A 15,558-nucleotide genomic window follows, 5' to 3' on the forward strand; every position below is an offset into this window, starting at 1 on the left:
AATCCCTGACCTCAATGCTCCAATCTGTTGAAGGAGAAGATGGGAACGAGCTGAAATGTGGCTCCCACGTGGACAGGCTTCTTAGCAAGCTTCCAGTGTACCTCAGAGACAGTTTCATTGAACATTGTTTGAACAGGGGCATCCTGAAAGAGGGCTCGAGAAGCACCTATGCACTCAGAGACCTGGCATGGTTGGAGGTGAAGGCAAAGGCGAAGAGTATCGCTCACCAGGCCACAATCTCAGCCATAGCCACCGGGGGAAGGAAGGAGTTTGAACGCCAGGGGGGACAGAAAAGACCAAATCCCACTACCATGTACTTAAATAGTGAAGCTGGGGAGGAACCCGGGAAGACCCCTCTCAAGAGCAAGAACATCACATTCCAGCCTTACTGCCCATATTGCAATAGTAAGGGACACTTCCTTGGCTCATGCCCCAGGGTAAAAAAGCTCACCCAAACTCAATTGAAGGCCTGGATCACTTCAGGCGAGCGATGCTACAAGTGTGCCCGTAGCCATAAGGCGGAGACCTGCACATTGAGGAAACCCTGCAATCGCTGTAAGGAAATCCATCTCACAGTGTTGCATGATGTAATTCCCCAAGCACAGAAGGAGCAGAGTATGCTCATGGTAGGAGCTGCAAAGGAGCTGTACCTCGACCAGCAGAACCGGTCTCCAAGGGTCATGTTGAAAGTGGTCAAGGTCACTCTGCAAAGTGAAGGGAGAAGCATTGATACATTCGCCGTTCTAGATGATGGGTCAGAAAGAACGATCATTCTCACGGCGGCCACCCGTCAGCTAAACCTGGAGGGGACTCCCGAGACCCTTAACCTCAGAACGGTGCGACATGATGTTATCCAAATGAAAGGCTCTGCTGTGACCTTTAGCATTTTACCTTCAGGAAACCGGGACGTGGCCTATAATATCACCCATGCCTTCACGGCAGATGGCTTGAATCTTGCGGAGCACTCCTGCCCGGTAAGTGTTCTCCAGAAACAATATCCTCATCTACGAGGATTACCTCTTCCTAACTTGGCCAGAGTAGCGCCACTTATCCTGATTGGGTCAGACCACCCACATCTCGTCACCCCGACTGAGCCTATACGAGCTGGACCAGAAGGAGGGCCCATTGCTGTCCATACAGCCTTGTGTTGGGCTGTGCAAGGTCCAGTCCATCTACTTCTCTCCACCCAAGCTGTACAGTCACAGCAAGTCCTCTTCACCAGAAGCAATCCAGCTCCATCCCCCTGTGCGGCCACTGACCTCCTTCGGAATATAGAGATGCTCTGGAAGATGGACACCTTCTCCAACCGGAAGCTACAGGAGGTCACCCGCTCGAAACATGACTCCTATGCATTAGACCTCCTGGAGAAGCGCACCACTACCACTGAACTGGATGGCGTTCAGAGGTACGCAACCCCACTGCTACGGGTGCCCAACCATCCTCTTCTGGCAATCACAACCCGGGCTGTACTCCCACTACTGCGTGGAACGGAGCGACGCCTGGTGAAGAATCCTGAGCTTGCTGAAGTTCATAACCGGGAGATTCAGAACCTTGTGAAGGCAGGCTATGTCACAAAAGTGACCGCTCATGAAGAGGGAAACCCACTCAGCGAATCCTGGTATCTCCCTCGCCATGTTATCCAGCAACACGGTGGGAAGTACAGACTTGTCTTCAACTGTTCATTCCAAGCTGCTGGTCAAAGCCTGAATGACTGTCTACTCCCGGGACCAACCTTAGGTCCTTCCTTGCTCGGTGTCCTTCTCCGGTTCCGGCAGCACTCTACAGCCATCAGTGGAGACATCAAAGCCATGTTTCATCAGATTCGTCTCCTGCATTCCGACACCACACTGCTCCGGTTCATATGGCGAGATATGGAACGAGACGCAGAGCCCACCATCTATGAATGGCAAGTACTCCCATTTGGCACCACCTGCAGTCCTTGCTGTGCCATATACGCTCTGCAGAGACACGCACGGGAGCACCCAGACAGTGACCCAGAAGTATGGGATTCAGTGGAAAATGCCTTCTATGTGGATAACTGCTTACAGAGCATCCCATCCACGGCTGAAGCGAAAGCACTCCTCGATAAAGTACGGAATCTCCTGTCCAAAGGGGGATTTGAGGTCCGACAGTGGGCGAGTAACAGAGCGGAGGTTATCCAGCACCTCCCACCACAAGCTAGGTCAAGTAGCAGTGAACTCTGGCTATCGCAGTCTGGTGCTAACCCACAAGAGCCCACTCTAGGACTGAGATGGAGCTGCATACCGGATACCCTTGAGTACAAGCACCGCTCAGCCCTGAGTACCGAAACCCCCACTCTGCGCACCATCTATCGGACACTGGCCAGTCAATACGATCCCTTTGGGTATATCCTGCCATACACAACCCGGGCCAAAGTCTTAGTCCAGGACCTGTGGCAGACCAAGAGGGACTGGGATGAACCGATCCATCCGGCTGACCTAGTGGAACGATGGTTCTGTTGGGAAACAGAGTTATCGGAGCTCTCTGGAGTCCAAATGCCAAGATGTTATGTACCACCCTGTACTGACCAAGTGGGATCATGCCTGGAATTGCATGTGTTCTGTGACGCTTCTGAGCGAGCTTATGGGGCGGTTTCCTATCTAAGAGTGGAAGATAAGGCAGGACACACCCATGTCTCCTTTGTCATGGCCAGGTCCAGGGTCGCACCCAAGAAGCAGTTGTCAATGCCTAGGCTGGAACTCAGTGCTGCCCTTTCCGGAGCCCAGTTGGCCTCTACCTTGCGAGCCGAGCTCACCTTGCCAATCCAGAGGGTCATCTACTGGAGTGATTCGACCACTGTATTGACCTGGCTCACATCGGAGTCCTGCAGGTATAAGGTGTTTGTCGGAACTCGCGTTGCGGAAATCCAAGACCTGACAGAAGTCCAGGACTGGAGGTATGTTGATAGCATAAACAATCCTGCTGATGACGTTACTCGCGGTAAAACCCTTAAGGAACTGGCTCAACCCCATCGCTGGAGCTTGGGACCACCATTCTTGTCCCAACCAGAGAACGAGTGGCCGAAAGCCCCCAGGCGTGCGGCTCCTCCGCAACCAATTGAAACTCATGAGTTAAGGAAGTCCGCCCAATGTTACAGCATCTCTACGGAACCAACAACAGCTCTCCCTGACCTAGCACAATCCCAAACACTGACGGATCTGATCGCCGCCATAAACCAGACCTCAGATGGGGTGGCTTCTATACCCACCTCCCTCGCGGCAGAGACATTACTCCTCCAGCATGCACAAGCAGTTAGCTTCCCTGAGGAGCTAAAAGCTCTGAAAGCTGGTAGGGAAGTTGCTAAGGAGAGCCGTCTTCTCTCTCTCGCCCCAGAATATGATCAAATCCTTGGAGTGATCAGAGTCGGAGGGAGGCTGCGCCGAGCAGAAGTTTTGGACCCCGACGCTATCCACCCAATTATCCTTGACTCCAGACACCCTCTTACCAGGCTCCTCATCAAGAGTTATGATGAAAAGCTTTTCCACCCAGGGCCAGAGAGGGTCTATGGGGAGATGAGGCGGAAGTACTGGATACTTGGAGGATGAGGAGCCATTCGTAAGCACCAATACGCCTGCGTAGAATGTCAGAGATGGCGGGCTGGAGCCACTGTGCCCAAAATGGCAGATTTACCCCCTGCTCGCTTGCGCCTTCTCAAACCACCCTTCTGGTCAACCGGAGTAGATTGCTTTGGCCCCTTGACGATCAAGCTAGGTCGTCGAGTGGAAAAGCGCTGGGGCATTCTATTCAAGTGTTTGACGACTAGGTGTGTCCACCTGGACCTACTGGAGAGTTTGGATACTGAAGCCTTCCTCATGGCCCTACGGCGGTTTATCTCCCGACGGGGGAAACCCTTCGAGATCCTGGCTGACAGAGGCACAAACTTCAAGGCAGGAGAATCCAGGTTGGAGGAAGCCTTCCAAGCCATGGAACCCAGCCTTCAGGATCAGCTGATGGACCAACAAATCTTATTCAAATTTAACCCTCCAGGAGCTCCTCATTTTGGAGGAACATGGGAGCGAGAGATCAAATCGGTAAAGACGGCCTTACGAGTCGTCCTGGGGGACCAAACTGTCACTGAAACTGTCTTGCGGACCGTCCTGATAGAGGTGAAAGGGATATTGAACTCCAAACCCTTGGGATATCTCTCTGCAGATATCGCTGACCCCGATCCGGTTACACCGAATATGCTCTTGATGGGACGCCGGGATGCGTCACTTCCTCAAGCCATGTATGCTGATACCAACCTCGTTGGCAGACGCCGGTGGCGACACAGCCAGATCTTGGCTGACCATTTCTGGGCCCGATTCATTCGGGATTACCTACCAAGCCTATAGCACAGAGGGAAATGGCGGAGGGAAATGGCCAGCCTGGAAACTGGCCAAGTAGTAATGGTGGTGGAACCTCAGCTGCCTCGAGCCTCCTGGCCGGTGGGACGTATCACTAAGACCATGCCTGGGATCGATGGTCGCGTTAGATCAGTAGAGATCCAGGTAAAGAACCGAACATATATTAGGCCAGTTGCTCGACTAATTCCTCTCCCTGAGATGACGGAGGACGGGGAGCAATGAGCCTTTCAGAGGAGTGTGGAATTTAACAAATTTCCAGGGTGGCTGTAGAAAAGGCCCATGGAGTTGGTGGAATAATCCTTTAATTCATGGCCACTTACTCAGCTGGGCCAGAGCGCTTTAATTAGGTCAGGTGGCAATGACCGACAGATCTCATCCACATAAAAGGAGGAAAACGGCATCGCCTGATCTCGCTGCTTTCTCTTCCTTAACTCCGACTGCTCCAGAAGTTCTGTGCGTCCATGAATCCACCACAGACTACTCAGTAAATATACCACTTTATGGTTAAAGGAATTCCTGCCTCAGTCTCATCCATTCTTCTGTCACCTGACACGTGACCACCTGTTCACCTTCACTGTCAGTCATCCTACCTGTCCAGCTACCCACATAGATTCCACTAATCTTTCACATAGAGTCCTCTTAATTTAAAGCATGGGTGCAACTTCTTGTTGGGCGAGGTGCATAAGTTCAGAATGTCTGTCAGTCAAAACCCATACATCGCTGTGAAGCGCAGAGCCAGAGCTCTGACATCATGTATAGCATGATACTATACTGCCACTGTGTCCTTGAATGGTTTTGTAATTCATAAATGACAAAAACCATATGGCTGGTCGCCGTTCGAACACAAGGAGTGGTGTTCTCACATTCAGTTTATAGTCCAGGACAGGAAGAGGTGAGGCCTCCCATTAGGAGAGCTGTGATTGGCTCAGGTGAAGGAATAGTTCCTGGATCTGTGTCAGCCCCATGCATCGCCTGCATTGTTCTGTGACTTACGGCAGGGCATGAGTTAATCAATTGTCCACATAAATGAAGGGTACTTTGTACACTCTCATAACGTCTTCCACCACCTGTGTGAAAACTTTATGATCACACAGATACCAAACAGTATACTTTTCAGTCAACGAATAAGGGTAATACCTAATTGTCATAAAAGCATACCACACACATTAAAAAGTTATAACTTATTACACAGACATCTCAACAATTAATTTTGCGTCGTTTACACTGTTTGCTTGAGGAAATAAGAGAGTTTGAGGCATTTTTGCATGCAGTGTATTGTTCTCAAATGGAGAAGTTGCTTGGCTGTGTTGTAGTCATCGTCACTATTCGTCAGAACGCGGCAGGCCATCTGAGCACCATTTTGTTAAACTTGCTGCCCTTGAGCTAATCGGAGGAGCTTTGATGTAGACTAGAGGTGTGAGATGAGCAGAAGGGTGAAGGACGACTCCTGCTGGGAGCTTGCGGTGAGTGGCACCCCTCTTTCTTTGTTCTCTGCCCAGTGAATAGAGCTCCTTGTGTATTCTCATTGTGGTTGATGTCTGGTGTGGATGTTTTAATTCAGCGCTCCTCTACAGTACAAGTTCAACTTATTTCATACAAGGTTTGTCTACGTTGTTAATTGGTTACAATGATGACATAATCTTGACATAAACACATTTTGTTGAAACAACATTGATTCAACCAGTCTGTGCCCAGTGAATTGTAACTCTGGGACCATATCTCTTACTATCAGGTGTATCCTATCAAGCTCTGTCTAGCTTGTAAGGGGAAACCTATTATCACCCCATCCCAGTCTGTCTCTCACTCTCTTCTCTTTGTGTCTCTGATAGATTCTCCCTCCTGGCTTGAGTGGAGGCAGATTGCAGTCCAATCAGCTCTGTATTTTAGTCTCTCATTTTAGAATCAATGTAATAGAGTGCCAAATGTGTGGAGGGGGAAGGCTACAGACACATAACCATGATGCCATGAGATAATTAAAACAATCCCAAAAGGTGCCAAGAGGAAGAGAGAGAGACTGCACTGCAACGCCTCACTGAAGCGCAGATCAATTGCTTTTCTCTGTGTTAATTACAGGGTTATGATTTTCAACTGATGCAAAGAGCAGCTTTTTGTGCCTTATTATGATAATAAATGTCATTGAATGATAATTTATGGAAATATGCTACAGTGGCTGCTATTACCCTTGCAGAGAGATTGGGTGCAGTTGTCTGGGTGTACTTGGGTGCATTTGTGTGTGTGCGTGTTTGTGTGCGTGTGTGTTTGCAAGTGTGTTTGAAAGAGAGCGACCCGGCTCTACGTATTTTACTGAATTATGACTTACTGACACCACCTCTGGTTAGAGGGGAATAAAGCAGCCCAAGAGTTATCATACAGGAACTTAATTTAAACACACTGAGGAAGCTGAATATGGGGATGACACGTGGGAGAGGTAGTAGATTGGTAGTGGATTTTGGTTACACACACTGTCCCACACGTCCAGTTGTTGATGGGCAGAGACATAGATGTTTCTCTCTGTCACTGCAAGTATTGTGTGATCTGCAGAGTCAAGAGGATGGGCAGATGTCCAGCCTCCTAGTAACGTAACAGGGCACAGGTCACACAGGTCAGAGAGAGTTTGAGAGGCAGGTTTATGGTACCCCGTAGACTCTCTGGCTCCGGGTGCGGGAGATGGGAAGTGGAGTGTGCAGCTCAGGGTTGTGAGGTGCTGATAACAATCACCAGCAGGGAATTCGTAACAGCATGTGTAATATCCATTCACAGCCATTATTCTCCCGCGCTTGTCTGCAGCAGTGCTCTGTAGCCTACCATAAAAAACAACCTTCTAGACAAAATATCAATGATAAAAAGGCTAATTTCATTGCCAATGTCTTTATTTTTCTATAGTAGATACCTATATTGTCACAGCAAAATAATTCTGCAGCGACAGTAATGTTTAGTCCATAATGTTGCTTGATGGTGGATAGGCTATTAGCTTTAAATCACTGAGCTCATCTGCATTTCCAGTGGTGCAGGAAAAATTCTCAGCAACAAAAGACTGATTAAATTACGATCCTACATCTGTAAGCACATGGAATTACCAATGATACACCACTGTGTACAGTGTGGTTCAGTCATGCTCTCTCTCTTTCTCTCTGGCTCTCTCTCTCTCTCTCTCTGTCTCTGTAAAGTTTACTCAGCAGCTCTGGACATCTTTGCTTTGCTGACCTGGTAGTGGAGATGCCGCTGAGCTGAGAGGCCTTGGCAGGAACCCACATCGCTCCAAATTGCTTTTGTCTAGATCAGGGATAGGCAACTTAGATTGGGGTGGGGGCCACAAAAAAATAGAACTCATGGCTATGCAAAGTCATGAAGGGCCGCAGTGGCTCATGGCTATGCATACCCACATCCATATCCACACAGACCATGCCCTAGCCTTTTGGAGGTTCTTAGGATAATATTTTAGCGGCCTCCCCTTTTCAAAGTTTTAGAGTTAATATCCTGCAATTATACACATTTTGCCATGGGGTGTAGAGAAAATGTTGCAGTTTTATAACAAATTTCATGCAATTCTACTAATTTTGCCACTGGGCAGAGAGAAATATTAGCAGTTTTACAGATAATTTCTTGCATTCTACACATTTTGCCGTAAGGTGGAGAGAAATGTTTGCCGTTTAAAAAAAATATCTGAGCGAGAGTGGCTAATGAAATCAGTCGGTAATCAGACGATCGGCAATTCGACCATGATTATTTCAAGTTTAGATAGCTGGCCGCTAGACTAACTGACCAATCTAAAAAATCTTAGCTGATATGGGCTAATTGAGTTACTGTCAGAACCTTTGACTGCAGCAGTGTTAGTGGTACTGACTGAGGTGAGTTTGACTCTAAAGGACTGTGTCAACTGTTTGTTTCAATTACTTCTATGATATCTGTGCTGTAGTCTAGTCTACCTGCCAGTCCCAGTGTATTAGGGATGGTCCTGGACTGGGGAGAGATGGCTGGGCGGGTTTGAGCTGTCAGTGGGGTCCACCCCATCAGACCTAGATGAATGGATGGGGAGTGACAGTCACAGTGTTAACGAGGCCAAAATAAATAGCCGACCGAAACGATGCCTGGTACGATGTGTGGTGGCGGTGCTGACAGACGAGGGGCTCTGACTCCCTCTGAGCTGCTCTGTCTGACAGCTGATTGATGGCCAGTCACATTGTGTTTATTTTGCCCACTCGGCCCATCATATATATTTCCTTTCTACAGCCCTGCTATTGTGCTGATATGGAATAGAAATATGACCAGGTGTGACAATGACAATTTGTCCTGTGGGCCAGAGCAGAGCATTGTTGGGCAGCATGGGGGACTGCAATTTTCCTATCAGGCCCTATCAGTTCTCTGATTATACAGTAGCTGCAGTTCTCTCCGGGGCAGACTCGATCAAAGCCAACATCTCTGTCTTTTCACCTTGTTATCAACTGACAAATAAATGCATGTTTTTTAACAATGCTGCTTAAACATCAGAGGTTATTAGAGCCATTGTCAGCGGAGTAGCAGACAGTTTGATGAAATTAAGAAAGAGTGAACGAGGTAGTGAAGGATAAAGACAAGTAGAGAGAACGAGAGAGAGGGCTTGCTTTCATCATTCCTTTATTCACACTCTTCTGCATTCTACTGTTATCTCTACGTCCTTCATTCCTGCTCAGCTAGTTCTGAATTGTGATGAAGACTATAGACTGCTGATGCCAAAAACAGGCCCTAAACTTTTCATATTAATTTCACATTAAGTAATGGCTGCCCTCAAATGTCTCTTTCACATACAGTGGCTCACTGATAGAGAGGAGCATTAGCATTGACTTCGTTCCCTCTGTTTCTTTCAGTCACTGATCACTGCTGTCTGACAGTGGAGAGAGGGAGCATGTTCATGGCTTTGAAATGCTGCCAAAACGTCACACCTCAGAAGTATGCACTTGTCTAAGTCACAGTGCACTCGTCAAGGTTAGGTACATTGGCATTTCACTGCCAGACAGGTTTTGGTGTGTCTGTGTGGGGGGGGGGCTGCAGGAACGTGATCATTGCAGTCATTTAAAATGTTATAATGAAGAAAAACATTGGTTGAAATGCTGCTACATATTCAGCCATTTTAAATAACAACATATCAGATAGGAAGCCTGTAGCATTTTCCCTTCCCCACTTCCATCCACCTGCTCCAGCAGCAAACAGACCCCAGCCTCCAGCCTGAAACGGAGAGGCACAGAGGGGGGCATCAATATGCAACACACCTCTGGAAATGTACTTGGTTGACACAGCGTAAAAAAGCGCAAGTGTGAAAAAGATAAATGAGTTATTGCCTATTTGGGCATTTTATTGGAGACTTAGCAGATCTGTGCCTTGCATGCTAGATGTGGACACGTGCATTTCTCCCTGAGCGGGATAGGGTGTTGGTGTTCCAGTGATTACTGTCCCCTCTGCCCATCCGGATTAGGAGGTGCGCAGGTAGAGCAGAGCAGTTGGGCCTGTCTAATGTTATGTGATGTACAGTAAGAGTCAGCATTTCTCTCCAGCTGCTGGGGAAATTTACGACATCACTCATGTCACAGGAAACACTACTGAACAAAGGACCCCATGCTGCACTGAAACAGATGTTAGAGACAGATCCGTACTGTAGCCATACACTCACTAACTTACAGCATACACACATCCTGTGTTTTAATGTACCTATGTACTCTACTGTATCTGTCCTTTTCTCCACAGTCCACTTGCAGTCCTTCATTTAGCAAATGGTCTTATCCAATGCACTTACAATAAGTGTATTTAAAAGAGGATGCAGAATAAACCACTTAGTACAAGCTTTTTCAGAAATAGTTGCTGTCAGTAAGAAGGGATATTGTGTTAGAAACAATAGAACCAATCAAATCTCTCATTGTTTTCTCACTCTCTCTCACACTCACTCTCTCTCTCTCTCTCTCGCACGCACGCACACACACACACACACACACACACTGTATGCATAATCCATATGCATCTGATACAATAGTAGTGTTATCGTGGATCCTAAAAGCCTCTCAACCTCAGAGATAACTACAGTATGTGAACTGTGTGGGTGAGCAGATTACTCCTAAAGAGTGCTGCTGCATTGTCTTGACGTTCTCTCTCAGTGTGGTACCGGCATTATCCTAGAATAGACTGCCTCATCCTGTTATGTAGTAAAAGCACTCCCCCTGAGTGGGCTGTACTGTGCCCCCTTCCCCTCCCCCCTCTGGGTGTAGGTTTTGGTTTTTGCCCTAGCACTACACATGAGTCAAATAATCAAAGCTTGATGAATTGGTTATTTGAATCAGCTGTGTAATGCTACGGCAAAAAACAAATTGTGCACACAGGACCGAGTTTGGGAAACCCTCCTATAAGGTGTCTGCTGGGAGGCTACTGTATAACTGTTGGATGAAAGCTGAAATGGGCTCAGTTCTTAGTAGAGTAGGGGTCAGGCCAGGATTTGCCGTATACAGTAGCTCAGGGGATAAATTCTACCACTCAAGCAGAAATATGGGCAAATCACTATGCTATTGGACATTTCATGAAAGTGAAGTCAATTTTTAACAGTACAGGCAATTTTTGGCTCTTAGCTTTTCTCTTTTTGTGTGTGTGTGATTGAGCTTTGTGTGTGTGTGTGTGTGTGTGTGTGTGTGTGTGTGTGTGTGTGTGTGTGTGTGTGTGTGTGTGTGTGTGTGTGTGTGTGTGTGTGTGTGTGTGTGTGTATGCGTGGACCTGTGTGTGTTTGTGGTAAGCGAGAGAGAGGAAAGATTAAAAGGAACATTTTACATGCGGATGCAAGTGATTATTTGTGGCCAATTTTGTTATGTGGCTGAAAAATATGTACCCTGTATGGGAAAGATATTTACTTTATTTTCATAATGGTTTATAATGACCCTCTAATGACCTTAAGAGAAGGCTAATGGAGGGTCCCTGTGTATGTAAACATTGTGATGCCTCATTTAGGGTCACCATGGAGCTGGGTTGATCAAGTACCATAGCCTGGCTTCCCAGGGCTGCTCTTAATGCCACACTCACGATATGCTATTGTAGAGCGAACGTTTTTCTCTAATTACCCAGCGGTATCACTCCCCTCTCCATTCGAACCAACACACCTCAGTCCTCCTCACTCACAGCCCCTGAACGGTCCAACTGGAGGGATTTACTGCACCTCTCCTGTGTGTGTGTGTGTGTGTGTGTGTGTGTGTGTGTGTGTGTGTGTGTGTGTGTGTGTGTGTGTGTGTCAAATCACATTTTATTTGTCACATGCTTCGTATACAACAGGTATAGACTAACAGTAAGATGCTTATGGGTCCTTCCCAAAACTGTAGGGAGAAATAGAAAAATAATAGAAAAGTATACACGGGGTACCAGTACTGAGTCGATGTGCAGGGATACAAGGTAATTGAGGTAATATGTACAGTGCATATAGGTCGGGTTAAAGTGACTAGGCAACAGGATAGATAATACGATATGAGGGCCAATGCCAAATTTTGTCAACCTTCTGAGGGGGAAGAGGCATTGTCGTGCCTTCTTCACGACTGTGTTGGTGTGTGTGGACCATGATCATTTCTTAGTGATGTGGACACCGAGGAACTTAGACCCGCTCCACTACAGCTGACGTTGAGGGGGAGGTTGGTCACTGCCAGGGCACTGACCTCCTCCCTATTGGCTGTCTCATCATCTTCGGTGATCAGGCTTACCACCATTGAGTCATCAGCAAACTTGCGCAGCCACGTAGACATGAGTGAATAGGTCGTACAGGAGGGGACTAAGCACGTACCAATAAGGGGCCCCTGTGTTGAGGGTCAGCGTGGCGAAGGTGTTGTTGCCTACCCTCACCACCTGGGGGTGGCCTGTCAGGAAGTCCAGTGTGTGTGTGTGTGTGTGTGTGTGTGTGCGTATGCATGTGTTTGAGAGAAACAGTTGCAGAGAGTCAAACATAATGATGTTGTGGATAACCTTTTGTAAGCTTTATCATTTAAGTTGCATCTGAATAGATTCTATCAACAAATAGCCAAGCAGACAATATACAACCCATGTTATAATAGATCAAGTGACTATCTGTGTACCCACAACAGCAGGATAATCATCTTGTGTTTTCCTCTTTCTAAAGTAAGGAGCTTGTGTGATGTTGTGATGCCTGGTAGTGATGAAGGGCTAATAACCAGGAAGTGTGTGTATTTGTGTGCACGTGTCTGAGAGTGTAAAAATACAAAGGTGCATGTGGAGTGTTTATTGGTAAACTTAAAGAGTTTAGGGGTGGGGCTGTGTGTGTATTTTACATTTTAGTAGCACCTTCATTGGGGAGGACAGGCTCATGGTAACAGCTGGAGCAGAATTAGTGGAATGGTATCAAATACATGGTGTCCATATTTTTGATGCTATTCCATTATCTCCGTTCCAGCCATTATTATGAGCCATCTTCCCCTCAGCAGCCACTTTTATCCCGAGCAACATACAGTAGTGAGTGCATACATATTTCATTCTTGTCCCCTGTGGGAATCAAATCCACAACCCTGGTGTAGCAAGTGCCATGCTCTACCAACAGAGCCAAATGGGATTGAGCCACTAAATCAGCGGTGTGTGACATGAACACAGATGTGAACCCCCAGAGGCACGGCACCATTCCCCATCCAATCAAAATGCACCTCCCATCACCTGGCTCTCAGGATCACATTAGTAGGGTCATGCCTCAGCCTCAGACTCCAGCTGCTTTCCACGCAAATACATTATTCTCTGAGGAGTTATCTGAGTTCATCCATTATCTTCACACTCCATCCACAGACATACACAGACCGTCCACTAAACCTCAGCTTCAACTTCACACAGCACACATTGCACTTCAACAGTCTCATCATGCTTCAATTCAACAGTTTTGTGTCTTTGATAGATATTGTCATTTCAGTATCTCAATATATTCCTTAGAAACAGTGTTAAAATGTCTTTACTGAAAAAGCTCTTACTAGCTGATGTCCTATACAAATGTATAATCTTTTCTTGCTGAGATATTCTTGCATAGCAAGGTTTAAAAAAGCTTATGTTGCTGCAGAATTGTTTTCCTGCTGTAGCGAACTGGCTACAACAGGAAAATACTGTAGCTACAGTATCTCCATATCTAATCATGTTGTATTTGTCTCATACCATTGTTGTGACTTTACTGTCATTAATCTGATGACTGCTAATTATCTAATCAAACATTTAGGTTTAATTGTAACAACTAACTCATTAGGATTTGGGTCACCACAAGATTGGTTCTCTAAAGAGTTACCATTTGCTGAATTAAACTCTAAATGTCTTTACCTATCACATCCATAAACAGTCAACTTATTAATCATAACCTCGTATGATATCATCATTCTGAACAGTCCTAACCTCCTGCATCTGAAATAACTTGAGCCTTACTCATGATTCAGTACTGCTTGTTACAAAAGACATGGAGAGGGACAGAGAAACTACTCTCACATTAATCATATACTTTGCACACAAACCGCCGCCCTCTTTGAGTAAGAGATCATGAATGTATTTACGTGAAATGTCTTGGTTCTTCGTGTATTTGTCGGAACCAGGCCACCTAGGAAAGGGAGTTGGGCTTTTTCAGGTCTTCTACTGTTGTTCTCCTCTGCAGTCGTCCGGTATCCGGTGACTTTTCATGTAGTCCTGAACAGAACTACAGAATTTATTCTCCTTCCATTTGCTCTGGAAGATGCTTCTTTGAAGACAGGCTAGCCTGCCGTGTCGATGATTCCCAGTGGGGTGATGAGAGTAGCGTACTACGGTGATTTGAGAAGAGTAGCAGAATGGTTCCACTTAAATTCACTTTTGAAGATACTTTACTTAGGACGGCTAATCAGCCATACCAATGATTGTCTGGGAGGAGACTTTATCGTCTCTACCACGTGTTTAGATTTCAGAGTTCAAACCACATTAAACATGAGCTGCAGCTCCATTTCTCTCTGGTCTGATATGTTAATTCTTAACCCGGCATTTTAAACAGTTTGTTCAAAAGGGCGGTTCTGTCAGGCTGACACGCTCTCTGACCTCCCCCAGGGGCATGACTTTTCACTGTGCTAAGTTATGTAAATCAATTATCTCTTATGGCTCCTAAAATCATGTCCCTCTCTAAACAAAAATACTTTCATAATTTTTCATATTTCATGCACAACGCATCGAATGGACACTTCACACATATAGTGGGTATACTTCCCAAGTTACAGTATTTCCTTTATAACAGTTTTAATGACATCACAAAATAACAACCAAACCGACATTAGTGTTTCTTTAGGTCGCCTCTGGCCATTCCCCACATTCTATGTTAGATATATTGTTCCAGTATTCACTTTAGAACATGTTAGAGTTTTGGGGGGAAAAGGTCTGTGTAGAGGCACATTCCTCTGGAGAATAATGGAGAGGGAGATGCTGAATGTTGTGTCCTTGATTTACAACAGGGTGTGAGCTGTCAACACCCACCAGTCCCCCCCCCCCCCCCCCTCTAAGGGTGAGAGGGGGTATGGTTGAAGTTTTCTATTGCCATGCTGATCTGACCTATTTTGATCCTCACAGGACAGTCATGACACCATGGCATTGCCCTGACTATATTCTGATCATCTGTCATCTGTTCCCTGTTCAGGTTTGCAGTTCTGAGAGACCCGGCTAACTGGCTTAGTGTGAACCCGGTTAGAGGTACGGTCAACACCTCTGCCAATCTGGACAGAGAGTCGCCTTACGTTCAAGACAACAAATACACTGCCATCTTCATGGCCACAGACAACGGTAAGTCAGAGATTCAGTAAATCTCTTTTAATAGTGATGTGGAGTCCTCAAAAAATGGTGTGATGATAATCTATTCTGCATCTGGAGAGAATGTGGTATAAGGAATATTTCATAAAATGTCATGTCTAATCCTCAAATAATACCCTTACAACTTCAAAGCCAGACGGCCACGGCCGTCAAATGAAGTAGACCAAAGCGCAGCGTGGTCAGCGTACATATTCCTTTAATTTAGGATGACGCCGACAAAAACAATAAACAATACAAAAACAACCGTGAAGCTTAATAACAATGTGCCACAAACAAAGTTAACTTCCCACAAAGAAAGGATCGAAAAGGGCTACCTAAGTATGGGTCCCAATCAGAGACAACGATAGACAGCTGTCCCTGATTGAGAACCATACCTGGCCAAAACATAGAAATACAA

General features: G+C 46.3%; 1 protein-coding gene across 1 annotated transcript in view; it reads left to right on the forward strand.

The window, feature by feature from the left end:
• Positions 1-15,558, forward strand: part of LOC129866539 (uncharacterized) — a 168,019-nt gene that overhangs the window by 89,099 nt on the left and 63,362 nt on the right. Inside the window, exon 8 of the mRNA XM_055939308.1 lies at positions 14,992-15,134. Within this exon, the coding sequence (XP_055795283.1) occupies positions 14,992-15,134 (143 nt within the window). The remainder of the gene's footprint in view (positions 1-14,991; positions 15,135-15,558) is intronic.

The sequence above is a fragment of the Salvelinus fontinalis genome, chromosome 12 (genome assembly GCF_029448725.1).
Source record: "Salvelinus fontinalis isolate EN_2023a chromosome 12, ASM2944872v1, whole genome shotgun sequence".
In the NCBI taxonomy this organism is placed as follows: Eukaryota; Metazoa; Chordata; class Actinopteri; order Salmoniformes; family Salmonidae; genus Salvelinus; species Salvelinus fontinalis.